Source organism: Mustela lutreola, chromosome 13, assembly GCF_030435805.1.
Source record: "Mustela lutreola isolate mMusLut2 chromosome 13, mMusLut2.pri, whole genome shotgun sequence".
Lineage (NCBI taxonomy): Eukaryota > Metazoa > Chordata > Mammalia > Carnivora > Mustelidae > Mustela > Mustela lutreola.
Window position 1 is genome coordinate 64,202,023 of NC_081302.1, and position 15,538 is coordinate 64,217,560.

Consider the following 15,538-nt stretch of genomic DNA (forward strand, 5'->3'; position numbering starts at 1 on the left):
CTCTCTATGTAGAGAGATCAATGTATATATAGCACTGACCCAAATAAATGATATCAGTAGTCTTTCATGCACCATCATTGAAAGTTGAAATATATTAAAGTGTAGTCAAATACTTCTGGTGTCACTTTATTCAGGTCAGTATGAAGAATTAAAACTGTACATGGAACCAAGTGACTTCAGAGACTTACTTTTTTTTAGGTTGAAATTAGATACATTTGCTCTACAATATATAAACTGACTGAACTCTTAAAAATATGTCAATTAGTTATTTAGAACCTCAGTCCCTCTACCACCTTCTACTCTTCAAATATCATGGATATCTTTTCCCTGGATAGGATTTAAATAACTTTTGGAAACAAGGACTTCATAACTAATTAGATCTCAAAAACTTTAGTATCCCCCTTCCTCTCCCTTTACATATTTATATTTCACCTTTCGTTGGTGGCTACTTTTTTCAACACACTAAAATCAGAGCTATGGGATTAAAAATACACATAGGAAGACTCCATGTCTTTCTACAGTGATTTTTAAACACAAATTAGTTACAATTACTCTACAATTTATAATGTAGTTGACCCCAAAAAATTACATCTTCATCAGCTCACTGAAGCCTAGTATTATATAATTTTTCCTTGGAAATGAACGTTGTTTGTAATGAAAACCTTAGTTCTGTGGAAAAAATTAATAAATCAGGTTTATGTACACTTCTTTTAATTACCAATACCATTTTGTGATTAAATTTGCTTCAAATTCAGCTGAGTTTGCAGATACTCACCTTGCTTGCCCTTGTAATTTTCTGCCTTCTCAAGTCCCTAAACCACCTATTAACCCATCCTAGAAGCCTTTCCTGCACCTCAAAAAGGGTCAGGTAACTGCCAACCTGCTTTCAGTGTGATGGTAAGTTTAGGGCACCAGACTCACATGTTGACAGCACTCTGGGAGGTCAGAGATACATCCAGCGTCTGCTAGCTCCATTTTTTTTTTTTTTCTGCTGAGGGGTCCTATGCTCCCTATCCACCACTAAGTCCTCCTTGCTCCAAATTCAATTCTGTCTTCTCTTGGCCCACATACTTAGGGAGTACATTGAATCTCATACTTGGGCAATCTGGTACTTTCCTAAGTGTTTTGGATGCTACTAAAGGTAACAGACTATTTCCTTTTATGATCTGTTCTTTTTCCCCCAGAAAAGATGCAAAAGAGAAAGAAAGTTACATACTGAAAGTTGCAAAGACTTTAGATAAAGTACCAAAGAAACTCATTGCCATGAATACTTTCCTTAATTCCACAAATCTCAGTATCTCCCTTCCTCTATCTCCATATGTTTATATCTCACCTTTCATCAAAGGGGCAACACAAATTAGCTTTTTCACCTGAATCTGGTCATTGCTAAAGAATTAAAAATGCATATTTTAAGACTTTTCATGCCTCTCTAGACTTGTTTATAGATGAAAATTATCTATACTATGCTACAATTTGCAGTCTAGTTGACCTAAAAGTTAACCTAACTGGTCATTTGAAACTTGGCATTTAATATCTCCCTACAAATAAGGCTTTCTATGCTTATAATTAGAATCCTAGTCCTGTGGGAAAAACCTTAATGAATCAAATTTGTGTACATTTCTTTACTCCTGAACCTTCTCCCTGCTCCAAAATAGCTTTTTCTGCTCTCTTGTTCCATTATAGTAGAGCCTTACACATGGAGCATTAGGATAGTTTCCTAGGAGTTTTGGTGGCCACTAACTGAGGGGGAGAAAAAGACAAGGAATAAGATGCATCCCTCTTATGGCCTGTTCCTCTTTTACTAAATTCCACTCAAACTGGATAGAAAGTTACAAATGGTGTCCAAGACTCTAAAGTTCATGGATCCTCCTGCAAATCAATCTCCCAAATCTCAATCTTTCTCCCCTGCCCCATACTTGTATTTACATGTGGATAGTTTTGTTCATATCTCACATTTCCTTGGAGATTCCATCAGAAGTTCCCGATGTAAATTCACTCATGGTAGTAGTACTAAGGGATGAAAAAGGGACACAGTCAGACTACATGATTTTCTAAATTAAATATTTTGGTTCAAATTTTAACATTACTCTCTAACTTGCAAAATAATTGACTCTTTACAAATTTACACATCAATCAGTTATATGAAACTTGATATGTTATTTCCCCCAGAAATGAGACTTTATATGTTCATAATGAATACATCATACTTGTCAAAAAAAAAAAAAAACCAACTAATGGCTAAAAGTTTAAATATAGTTCTTTACTACTGGATCTGACCTAGTGTACAACATCCTCTCATGGTGGGACTTATTCATTTACCTCAGTGTAGATATACATTTCTATTGATTAACCTAAATACCTGTAGGCCCTCTAGTCCATCTGTGCTGTTTAGGAACTATGAATGTCTTTCCTAACCTTCAGATGGTATCTTAGACACCACAAGTCTTAGTCAATGATTCTATCCAATGTAATGATAGGTCCAGCCTTGGGGAACCAGTTGCACATGCTGGCAAACACAAACAGATCTGGTCTATTAGTTCAAATCTTTTCTGCTAAAGAATTCTCTTCATCCTGCCAACTCAAACCATTTACTGCTTATACTTTAATATTACCCTCCTTCCCAAAAAGATATCTTTCTTCCCTAAGCCACTCCAGTACAGCAAGAGAAACAGTCAATTTTAGTTCCCTATCAGTTTCGCTGTTAGTATTAAGGGTGAAACATAGAAGAAAGTAAATGATTGTATGACCTGTTCATCCTTTTTTACAGATCCCTTCAAAATAAAAGGAATATTATATATAGTGGCTTACCATAAGAAGATGATACAAAGAGTATCACAGGATCTCTGTATTCCTATGTGTGAGCCTGAGACCAAACATCCCAAATCTCAGTGTGTGTGTGTGTGTGTGTGTCTGTGTGTGTGTGCAGGTGCGTGTGTGTGTATTTCTGTGTGTAGAGATACATATTTATGTATGTATTCAAAATAGCTCACATCACTTCAGAGAGTCCTTCAGTAGACGGGGCTGTCCATTCACTCTGGCCAGGACTAAAGAATTAAAAACAGACACGGTAAGACATCACATGACTTCTAGACTTACTTTCTTAGTTGAACTTATAAACTACTGACACTTAGAAAGTTCACGTGCAAATCAATTATTTGAAACTTAATATCTCATTTGCCCTAGAAATGAAGATTTACATGTTTGTAATAAGTATTATGGACCTGCTAGGTCCATAAAATACAGATGACACAAGGATCAAGTACAGATCTTAACTACTGAGTCTAGCCAGTGTGGAACAGCCTATTATGGTGGAACTGATCTCAAATTCACCCTCAATTTGCAGGTATACCTCCTTCTTTCCCATCTAATTTCCTGCTTCTCCAGTCACTCCTTCACCACCTTTCACCTCTCAAGCTTGCCTTCCCTGCCCTCAGATGGTGTCAAGAAACTGGCAGGTCTGGAAGAGGGGCTCCCTCCACGTGACTGTGGCTTTGGGACAGTGGCTTCACATGGTGGCAAAGCTCTGGAGGGTGAAGGATCCAGGTTTCATTAGCTCCTTTCTTTCTGCTGAGGGCTCCTCTGCCCCCTGCCTACTGCTACCTCCTCCTGTCTTTAATAGCATTCTGTCCCTTCTTCACCCAATCAACTAAGTCGCATACACAGGCATTCTGGAAATCTCTGAAAGGTTTTACTTGGTAGTCACCAGGCAGAAGAAGGATCCTCCTAGGACCTGTTCTTCTTTAACGCAACTGGAGCCAAAAAGGATACTACATTGAATGTAGTATTCATTGGTGCTACATTGAAAAGATTCAGAAAGAGTCAAAGACACTGTATTGTTGCAGATGTTCTTAAGAATAACCATGAGAGACTGTAGACTCTGAGAAACAAACTGAGGGTTTTGGAGGGGAGCGGGATGGGGGGCTAGGTGAGACTGATGCTGGGTATTAGGAGAGCACGTAATGCAAGGAACACTGGGTGTGGTGCATAAACAATGAATCTTGGAACACTGAAAAGAAACAAGATGAAATGGGGAAAAAAAGAAGATATTAGGAAAATTCATCTATTTCTTTTTTAATTTACATTCAATTTAATTAACATATACTGTATTTTTAGTTTCAGAGGAAGAATTCAGTGATTCATCAGTTGCATACAACACCCAGTCCTCATTACTTTGAGTGCCTTTCTTAATGCCCATCACCCAGTTACCCCATCCCCAACCGACCTCCCCTTCAGCTAACCAGTTTGTTCCCTATAGTTGAGAGTCGCCTATGGTTTGTCTCACTGTTTTCCTCTTTTCCTTCCCTTCCCCCATGCTCATCTGTTTTGTTTCTTCAATTGGACATGAGTGAAATTGGATGGTATTTGTCCTTCTCTGACTGACTTATTTCACTGGGTAAAATATCCGTTAAGTTCCATCCACATCATGGCAAATGGCAGAATTTCATTCTTTTTGATGGTTGAGTATACATACGCCACATCTTCTTTACTCACTCATCTGTTCATAGACGTCTTGGGTCTTTCCATAATTTGGCTATTGTGGACACATTGCTGCTAGGAACATAAGGGTGCATGTATCTCTTCATATCACTATGTTTGTATTCTTTGAATGAATATCTACTAGTGCAATTACTGGGTTATAGGGTAGCTCTATGCTTTTTAACTTTCTGAGGAACCTCCGTACTCTTTTCCAGAGGGGCTGGCCGGTTTGCATTATTCCACCAACAGCATTCAAGGGTTCCCCTTTCTCTACCACCTCACCAACATCTGTTGTTCCCAGAGTTGTTAAATTGTAGCCCTTGCCACTGGCATGAAATGGTCTCTCCTTGTGGTTTTGATTTGCATTTCTCTGAGGCTGAGTGATGTGCAGCATTTTTTCCATGTGTCTATTGGCCATCCGTATGTCTTCTCTGTAGAAATGTCTGTTCAGGGCTTCTGCCCATTTATTGACATCATGTTTTGGGTTTGGGGGTGTTAAGTTGGTTAGTTCTTCATAGATTTTGGATACTAGCCCTTTATCTGATAAGGTATTTGCAAGTATTTTCTCCCATTCTGTAGGTTGTCCTTTAGCTTTTTTGATGGTTTCCTTTGTTGTACAAAAACCTTTTATCTTGGTGAAGCCCCAACAGTTCTTTTTTGCCTTTGTTTCCAGGTTTTTGGGGATGTGTCTAGCAAGAAGTTGCTGTGGCCAAGGTCAAAGAGGTTGCTGCCTCTCTTCTCCTCTAGGATTTTGATGAATTCCTATTGCTTGTATATGTGTCTTTGTGAGTCTGTGTTGATACAAGTATATAAGTACATATGTGCATATATGTCCATATAAATATATATTTATCTTTATTCACTTATAGCTCACAATTTGCTGGTGATTTCCTCATCCATGTCCTGTTTCAATTCAGTCACGGAAGTGCTAAAGAATTAAAGAGGCACATAGTCAGACACACATGTCATGCCCTACTGACTTTTTCCCCCCATTTAAATAGCTGCAACTGCTCTCAACGTATGAACTAGTCAATCTTTAAAAATTCATGCATATATCATCTAATTTAACCTGGTAGGTCACTTTTTATTAGAAATGAGGCTTTATTTAAGAGGCTAAGGACTATGTTAAGCCTACAGATAAACAATGTATCAATCTGTAAGAAGTTCTATACTGTCACCCTAATCCCAGTGTGTAACAGCCTTTTCTGGTAGAATTTATTTCAAATTCAGCTGCAGTTGAGAGGTACAGATCTCTTTGACCCCAACTCGTTCATGACTCTCAATTCCCTTCATTGCCTGCTTACTCTTCATGCTTCCTGGTTGCCTTTCTTACCCCTCAGGCAGGGTCAGTGGCTAAAGACCCGAGGCAGAGGTTCCTTCCAGTTTGGTGGTAGGTTTAGAGCATCAGCCTCACTTGGGGGGCCAAGCTCTGGAGGGTGAGGGATAAATCCAGGATCCATTAGCTGCATCCTTTCTGCTGACTCCTCCTTCCTCCAAATAAATTTTCCTCCTCCCTTTCCTACTCTAGTAGACTCTTATCCACAATCATCAAGGGTGGACAAATATGAACAAACCCAGGAATCAAAAAGACTCTCTGTAGAGCCTGTTCAAACTTTTTCCACCTACCTTCAAAAGACAAAGAATATTACATAGAGTGCCTTTCCATGAGAAGACATTACAAAGAGTATCACAGGATCTCTGTATTCCTATGTGTGATCCTAGAGCAAACATCCAGAATTTCAGTGTGTGTGTGTGTGTGTATTTGTGTGTGTAGAGATACTTATTTATGTATGTATTCATCATAGCTCACATCACTTCGGAGAGTTCTTCGGTAGATGGGGCTGTCTGTTCACTCTGGCCAGGGCTAAAGGATTAAAAACAGACTCGGTAAGACATCACATGACTTCCAGACTTACTTTATTAGTTGAACTTATAAACTCACTGACACTTAGAAAGTTCACGTGCAAATCAATTATTTGAAATCTAATATCTCGTTTGCCCTAGAAATGAAGACTTACGTGTTTGTAATAAGTATTATGGACCTAGCAAAAACACAGATGACTCCAGGATCAAGTACAGATCTTAACTACTGAGCCTGGCCAGTGTGGAACAGCCTATTATGGTGGAACTGATCTCAAATTCACCCTCAATTTGCAGGTATACCTCCTTCTTTCCCATCTAATTTCCTGCTTCTCCAGTCACTCCTTCACCACCTTTCACCTCTCAAGCTTGCCTTCCCTGCCCTCAGATGGTGTCAAGAAACTGGCAGGTCTGGAAGAGGGGCTCCCTCCACGTGACTGTGGCTTTGGGACAGTGGCTTCACATGGTGGCAAAGCTCTGGAGGGTGAAGGATCCAGGTTTCATTAGCTCCTTTCTTTCTCCTGAGGGCTCCTCTGCCCCCTGCCTACTGCTACCTCCTCCTGTCTTTATTAGCATTCTGTCCCTTCTTCACCCAATCAACTAAGTCTCATACACAGGTATTCTGGAAATCTCTGAAAGGTTTTGGTTGGTAGTCACCAGGGGGAAGAAGGATCCTCCTAGGACATGTTCTTCTTTAATGCAACTGGAGCCAAAAAGCACAAACAGTTGCCTCTTGGTGCTACATTGAAAAGATTCAAAAAAGTCAAACACACTGTATTGTTGCAGATGTTCTTAAGAATAACCGTGAGATTTTTAATGACTGTTTCAATCTCCTTACTGGTTATGGGTCTGTTCAGGCTTTCTATTTCTTCCTGGTTCAGTTGTGGTAGTTTATATGTTTCTAGGAATGCATCCATTTCTTCCAGATTGTTAAATTTGTTGGCGTAGAGTTGCTCATAGTATGTTCTTTTAATAGTTTGTATTTCTTTGATGTTAGTTGTGATCTCTCCTCTTTCATTCATGATTTTAATTATTTGGGTCCTTTCTCTTTTCTTTTTGATAAGTCGGGCCAGGGGTTTATCAATTTTATTAATTCTTTCAAAGAACCAGCTCCTAGTTTCGATGATTTGTTCTATTGTTTTTTTGGTTTCTATTTCATTGATTTCTGCTCTGATCGTTATGATTTCTCTTCTCCTGCTGGGCTTAGGGTTTCTTTCTTGTTCTTTCTCCAGCTCCTTTAGGTGTAGGGTTAGGTTGTGTACCTGAGACCTTTCTTGTTTCTTGAGAAAGGCTTGTACCGCTATATATTTTCCTCTCAGGACTGCCTTTGTTGTGTCCCACAGATTTTGAACCGTTGTATTTTCATTATCATTTGTTTCCATGATTTTTTTCAATTCTTCTTTAATTTCCCGGTTGACCCATTCATTCTTTAGAAGGATGCTGTTTAGTCTCCATGTATTTGGGTTCTTTCCAAACTTCCTTTTGTGGTTGAGTTCTAGCTTTAGAGCATTGTGGTCTGAAAATATGCAGGGAATGATCCCAATCTTTTGATACCGGTTGAGTCCTGATTTAGGACCGAGGATGTGATCTATTCTGGAGAATGTTCCATGTGCACTAGAGAAGAATGTGTATTCTGTTGCTTTGGGATGAAATATTCTGAATATATCTGTGATGTCCATCTGGTCCAGTGTGTCATTTAAGGCCTTTATATCCTTGCTGATCTTTTGCTTGGATGACCTGTCCATTTCAGTGAGGGGAGTGTTAAAGTCCCCTACTATCATTGTATTATTGTTGATGTGTTTCTTTGATTTTGTTATTAATTGGTTTATATAGTTGGCTGCTCCCACATTGGGGGCATAGATATTTAAAATTGTTAAATCTTCTTGTTGGACAGACCCTTTGAGTATGATATAGTGTCCTTCCTCATCTCTTATTATAGTCTTTGGCTTAAAATCTAATTGATCTGATATAAGGATTGCCACTCCTGCTTTCTTCTGATGTCCATTAGCATGGTAAATTCTTTTCCACCCCCTCACTTTAAATCTGGAGGTGTCTTCGGGCTTAAAATGTGTTTCTTGGAGGCAACATATAGATGGGTTTTGTTTTTTTATCCATTCTGATACCCTGTGTCTTTTGACAGGGGCATTTAGCCCATTCACATTCAGGGTAACTATTGAGAGATATGAATTTAGTGCCATTGTATTGCCTGTAAGGTGACTGTTACTGTATATGGTCTCTGTTCCTTTCTGATCTACCACTTGTAGGCTCTCTCTTTGCTTAGAGGACCCCTTTCAAGATTTCCTGTAGAGCTGGTTTGGTATTTGCAAATTCTTTCAGTTGTTGTTTGTCCTGGAAGCTTTTAATCTCTCCTTCTATTTTCAATGATAGCCTAGCTGGATATAGTATTCTTGGCTGCATGTTTTTCTCGTTTAGTGCTCTGAAAATATCATGCCAGCTCTTTCTGGCCTGCCAGGTCTCTGTGGATAAGTCAGCTGCCAATCTAATATTTTTACCATTGTATGTTACAGACTTCTTTTCCCGGGCTGCTTTCAGGATTTTCTCTTTGTCATTGAGACTTGTAAATTTTACTATTAGGTGACGGGGTGTGGGCCTATTCTTATTGATTTTGAGGGGCATTCTCTGAACCTCCTGAATTTTGATGCTCGTTCCCTTTGCCATATTGGGGAAATTCTCCCCAATAATTCTCTCCAGTATACCTTCTGCTCCCCTCTCACTTTCTTCTTCTTCTGGAATCCCAATTATTCTAATGTTGTTTCGTCTTATGGTGTCACTTATCTCTCGAATTCTCCCCTCGTGGTCCAGTAGCTGTTTGTCCCTCTTTTGCTCAGCTTCTTTATTCTCTGTCATTTGGTCTTCTATATCACTAATTCTTTCTTCTGCCTCATTTATCCTAGCAGTGAGAGCCTCCATTTTTGATTGCACCTCATTAATAGCTTGAACAGACCCATAACCAGTAAGGAGATTGAAACAGTCATTAAAAATCTCCAAACAAACAAAAGCCCAGGTCCAGACGGCTTCCCGGGGGAATTCTACCAAACATTTAAAGAAGAACTAATTCCTATTCTCCTGAAACTGTTCCAAAAAATAGAAATGGAAGGAAAACTTCCAAACTCATTTTATGAGGCCAGCATCACCTTGATCCCAAAACCAGACAAGGATCCCACCAAAAAAGAGAGCTATAGACCGATATCCTTGATGAACACAGATGCGAAAATATTCAACAAAATACTAGCCAATAGGATTCAACAGTACATTAAAAAGATTATTCACCACGACCAAGTGGGATTTATTCCAGGGCTGCAAGGTTGGTTCAACATCCGCAAATCAGTCAATGTGATACAACACATCAATAAAAGTAAGAACAAGAACCATATGATACTCTCAATAGATGCTGAAAAAGCATTTGACAAAGTACAACATCCCTTCCTGATCAAAACTCTTCAAAGTGTAGGGATAGAGGGCACATACCTCAATATCATCAAAGCCATCTATGAAAAACCCACCGAAAATATCATTCTCAATGGAGAAAAACTGAAAGCTTTTCCGCTAAGGTCAGGAACACGGCAGGGATGTCCATTATCACCACTGCTATTCAACATCGTACTAGAGGTCCTAGCCTCAGCAATCAGACAACAAAAGGAAATTAAAGGCATCCAAATCGGCAAAGAAGAAGTCAAATTATCACTCTTCGCAGATGATATGATACTATATGTGGAAAACCCAAAAGACTGCACTCCAAAACTGCTAGAACTTATACAGGAATTCAGTAAAGTGTCAGGATATAAAATCAATGCACAGAAATCAGTTGCATTTCTCTACACCAACAGCAAGACAGAAGAAAGAGATATTAAGGAGTCAATCCCATTTACAATCGCATCCAAAACCATAAGATACCTAGGAATAAACCTAACCAAAGAGACACAGAATCTATACTCAGAAAACTATAAAGTACTCATGAAAGAAATTGAGGAAGACACAAAGAAATGGATAAATGTTCCATGCTCCTGGATTGGAAGAATAAATATTGTGAAAATGTCTATGCTACCTAAAGCAATCTACACATTTAATGCAATTCCTATCAAAGTACCATCCATCTTTTTCAAAGAAATGGAACAAATAATTCTAAAATTTATATGGAACCAGAAAAGACCTCGAATAGCCAAAGGGATATTGAAAAAGAAAGCCAACGTTGGTGGCATCACAATTCCGGACTTCAAGCTCTATTACAAAGCTGTCATCATCAAGACAGCATGGTACTGGCACAAAAACAGACACATAGATCAATGGAACATAATAGAGAGCCCAGAAATAGACCCTCAAATCTATGGTCAACTAATCTTCGACAAAGCAGGAAAGAATGTCCAATGGAAAAAAGACAGCCTTTTCAATAAATGGTGCTGGGAAAATTGGACAGCCACATGCAGAAAAATGAAATTGGACCATTTCCTTACACCACACACAAAAATAGACTCAAAATGGATGAAGGACCTCAATGTACGAAAGGAATCCATCAAAATCCTTGAGGAGAACACGGGCAGCAACCTCTTCGACCTCTGCTGCAGCAACATCTTCCTAGGAACAACGAAAAAGGCAAGGGAAGCAAGGGAAAAAATGAACTACTGGGATTTCATCAAGATCAAAAGCTTTTGCACAGCAAAGGAAACAGTTAACAAAATCAAAAGACAACTGACAGAATGGGAGAAGATATTTGCAAACGACATATCAGATAAAGGACTAGTGTCCAGAATCTATAAAGAACTTAGCAAACTCAACACCCAAAGAACAAATAATCCAATCAAGAAATGGGCAGAAGACATGAACAGACATTTCTGCAAAGAAGACATCCAGATGGCCAACAGACACATGAAAAAGTGCTCCATATCACTCGGCATCAGGGAAATACAAATCAAAACCACAATGAGATATCAGCTCACACCAGTCAGAATGGCTAAAATCAACAAGTCAGGAAATGACAGATGCTGGCGAGGATGCGGAGAAAGGGGAACCCTCCTACCCTGTTGGTGGGAATGCAAGCTGGTGCAGTCACTCTGGAAAACAGCATGGAGGTTCCTCAAAATGTTGAAAATAGAACTGCCCTATGACCCAGCAATTGCACTATTGGGTATTTACCCTAAAGATACAAATGTAGTGATCCAAAGGGACACATGCACCCGAATGTTTATAGCAGCAATGTCCACAATAGCCAAACTATGGAAAGAACCTAGATGTCCATCAACAGATGAATGGATCAAGAAGATGTGGTATATATACACAATGGAATACTATGCAGCCATCAAAAGAAATGAAATCTTGCCATTTGCAACAACATGGATGGAACTAGAGCGTATCATGCTTAGCGAAATAAGTCAAGCAGAGAAAGACAACTATCATATGATCTCCCTGATATGAGGAAGTGGTGATGCAACATGGAGGCTTAAGTGGGTAGAAGAATAAATGAAACAAGATGGGATTGGGAGGGAGACAAACCATAAGTGACTCTTAATCTCACAAAACAAACTGAGGGTTGCCGGGGGGAGGGGGTTTGGGAGAAGGGGGTGGGATTATGGACATTGGGGAGGGTATGTGCTTTGGTGAGTGCTGTGAAGTGTGTAAACCTGGTGATTCACAGACCTGTACCCCTGGGGATAAAAATATATGTTTATAAAAAATAAAACATTAAAAAAAAAATAAAATAAAATAAAAATGAAAAAAAAAAAACAAAAAAAAAAAAACAATTCCAGACTTCAAGCTCTATTACAAAGCTGTCATCATCAAGACAGCATGGTACTGGCACAAAAACAGACACATAGATCAATGGAACAGAATAGAGAGCCCAGAAATAGACCCTCAAATCTATGGTCAACTAATCTTCGACAAAGCAGGAAAGAATGTCCAATGGAAAAAAGACAGCCTCTTCAATAAATGGTGCTGGGAAAATTGGACAGCCACATGCAGAAAAATGAAATTGGACCATTTCCTTACACCACACATGAAAATAGACTCAAAATGGATGAAGGACTTCAATGTGTGAAAGGAATCCATCAAAATCCTTGAGGAGAACACAGGCAACAACCTCTTTGACCTCAGCCGCAGCAACATCTTCCTAGGAACATCGCCAAACGCAAGGGGAGCAAGGGCAAAAGTGAACTATTGGGATTTCATCAAGATCAAAAGCTTTTGCACAGCAAAGGAAACAGTTAACAAAATCAAAAGACAACTGACAGAATGGGACAAGATATTTGCAAATGACATATCAGATAAAGGACTAGTGTCCAAAATCTATAAAGAACTTAGCAAACTCAACATCCAAAGAACAAATAATCCAATCAAGAAATGGGCAGAGGACATGAACAGACATTTCTGCAAAGAAGACATCCAGATGGCCAACAGAAACATGAAAAAGTGCTCCATATCACTCGGCATCAGGGAAATACAAATCAAAACCACAATGAGAGATCACCTCACACCAGTCAGAATGGCTCAAATCAAATCAACAAGTCAGGAAATGACAGATGCTGGCGAGGATGCGGAGAAAGGGGAACCCTCCTACCCTGTTGGTGGGAATGCAAGCTGGTGCAGTCACTCTGGAAAACAGCATGGAGGTTCCTCAAAATGTTGAAAATAGAACTGCCCTATGACCCAGCAATTGCACTATTGGGTATTTACCCTAAAGATACAAACATAGTGATCCAAAGGGGCACGTGCACCCGAATGTTTATAGCAGCAATGTCCACAGTAGCCAAACTATGGAAAGAACCTAGATGTCCATCAACAGATGAATGGATCAAGAAGATGTGGTATATATACACAATGGAATACTAGGCAGCCATCAAAAGAAATTATATCTTGCCATTTGCAACAACATGGATGGAACTAGAGTGTATCATGCTTAGCGAAATAAGTCAAGCAGAGAAAGACAACTATCATATGATCTCCCTGATATGAGGAAGTGGTGATGCAACATGGGGGCTTAAGTGGGTAGGAGAAGAATCAATGAAAGAAGATGGGATTGGGAGGGAGACAAACCAAAAGTGACTCTTAATCTCACAAAACAAACTGAGGGTTGCTGGGGGGAAGGGGTTTGGGAGAATGGGGTGGGATTATGGACATTGGGGAGGGTATGTGCTTTGGTGAGTGCTGTGAAGTGTGTAAACCTGGTGATTCACAGACCTGTACCCCTGGAGATAAAAATATGTTTATAAAAAATAAAAAATTAAAAAAAAAAAGAATAACCATGAGAGACTGTAGACTTTGAGAAACAAACTGAGGGTTTTAGAGGGGAGCAGGGTGGGGGGCTAGGTGAGCCAGGTGGTGGGTATTATGAGGGCATATATTGCAATGAACACTGGGTGTGTTGCATAAACAAGGAATCTTGGAACACTGAAAAGGAACAAGATGAAATGGGGAAAAAAAGAAGATATTAAGAAACTTCATCTATTTCTTTTTTTATTTACATTCTATTTATTTAACATATACTGTATTTTTAGTTTCAGAGGAAGAATTCAGTGATACATCAGTTGCATACAACACCCAGTTCTCATTACCTTGAGTGCCTTTCTTAATGCCCATTACCCAGTTACCCCATCCCCCACCAACCTCCCCCTTCAGCAACCCAGTTTGTTCCCCTAGTTGAGAGTCTCCTATGGTTTGTCTCACTGTTTTCCTCTTTTCCTTCCCTTCCCCCATGCTCATCTGTTTTGTTTCTTCAATTCCACATTAGTGAAATTTGTCACAAATGGTATTTGTCCTTCTCTGACTGACTTATTTCACTGGGTAAAATATCCGTTAAGTTCCATCCACATCATTGCAAATGGCAGGATTTCATTCCTTTTGATGGTTGAGTATACATACGCCACATCTTCTTTACTCACTCATCTATTCATAGACGTCTCGCGTCTTTCCATAGTTTGGCTATTGACACATCGCTGCTGGGAACATTAGGGTGCCTGTATCCCTTCAAATCACTATGTTTCTATTCTTTGAATGAATATCTACTAGTGCAATTGCTGGGTTATAGGGTAGCTCTATGCTTTTTAACTTTCTGAGGATCCTCCCTACTCTTTTCCAGAGCGGCTGACCGGTTTGCATTATTCGACCAACAGCATTCGAGGGTTCCCCTTTCTCTACCACCTCACCAACATCTGTTGTTCCCTGATTTGTTAAATGGTATGAAATGGTCTGTCCTTGTGGTTTTGATTTGCATTTCTCTGAGGCTGAGTGATGTGCAGCATTTTTTCCATGTGTCTATTGGCCATCCGTATGTCTTCTCTGGAGAAATGTCTATTCATGGCTTCTGCCCATTTCTTGACAACATGTTGTGGGTTTTGGGGTGTTAAGTTTAAGTTCTTAATAGATTTTGGATACTAGCCCTTTAACTGAAAAGGTATTTGCAAGTATCTTCTCCCTTTCTGTAGGTTGCCATTTAGCTTTGTTGATGGATTCCTCTGTTGTACAAAAGCCTTTTCTCTTGGTGAAGCCCCAACAGTTCATTTTTTTCCTATGTTTCCCTGTCTTTTGGGGATTTGTCTAGCAAGAAGTTGCTGTGGCCAAGGTCAAAGAGGTTGCTGCCTCTCTTGTCCTCTAGGATTTTGATGAATTCCTATTGCTTGTGTATGTGTCTTTGTGAGTCTGTGTTGATACAAGTATATAAGTACATATGTGCATATATGTCCATATAAATATATATTTATCTTTATTCACTTATAGCTCACAATTTGCTGGTGATTTCCTCATCCATGTCCAGTTTCAATTCAGTCACGGAAGTGCTAAAGAATTAAAGAGGCACATAGTCAGACACACATGTCATGCCCTACTGACTTTTTCCCCCCATTTAAATAGCTGCAACTGCTCTCAACGTATGAACTAGTCAATCTTTAAAAATTCATGCATATATCATCTAATTTAACCTGGTAGGTCACTTTTTATTAGAAATGAGGCTTTATTTAAGAGGCTAAGGACTATGTTAAGCCTACAGATAAACAATGTATCAATCTGTAAGAAGTTCTATACTGTCACCCTAATCCCAGTGTGTAACAGCCTTTTCTGGTAGAATTTATTTCAAATTCAGCTGCAGTTGAGAGGTACAGATCTCTTTGACCCCAACTCGTTCATGACTCTCAATTCCCTTCATTGCCTGCTTACTCTTCATGCTTCCTGGTTGCCTTTCTTACCCCTCAGGCAG

General features: G+C 39.4%; 1 protein-coding gene and 1 pseudogene across 1 annotated transcript in view; one reads left to right on the plus strand and one right to left on the minus strand.

The window, feature by feature from the left end:
* Positions 1-2,090, minus strand: part of LOC131814150 (phosphatidylinositol 3,4,5-trisphosphate 3-phosphatase TPTE2-like) — a 73,280-nt gene extending 71,190 nt beyond the window's left edge. Inside the window, exon 1 of the mRNA XM_059144887.1 lies at positions 1,954-2,090. Coding sequence (XP_059000870.1) covers positions 1,954-2,000 — 47 coding nt within the window. The 5' untranslated portion in view covers positions 2,001-2,090. The remainder of the gene's footprint in view (positions 1-1,953) is intronic.
* Positions 1-15,538, plus strand: part of LOC131814146 (mitochondrial ornithine transporter 1-like) — a 395,300-nt pseudogene that overhangs the window by 100,282 nt on the left and 279,480 nt on the right.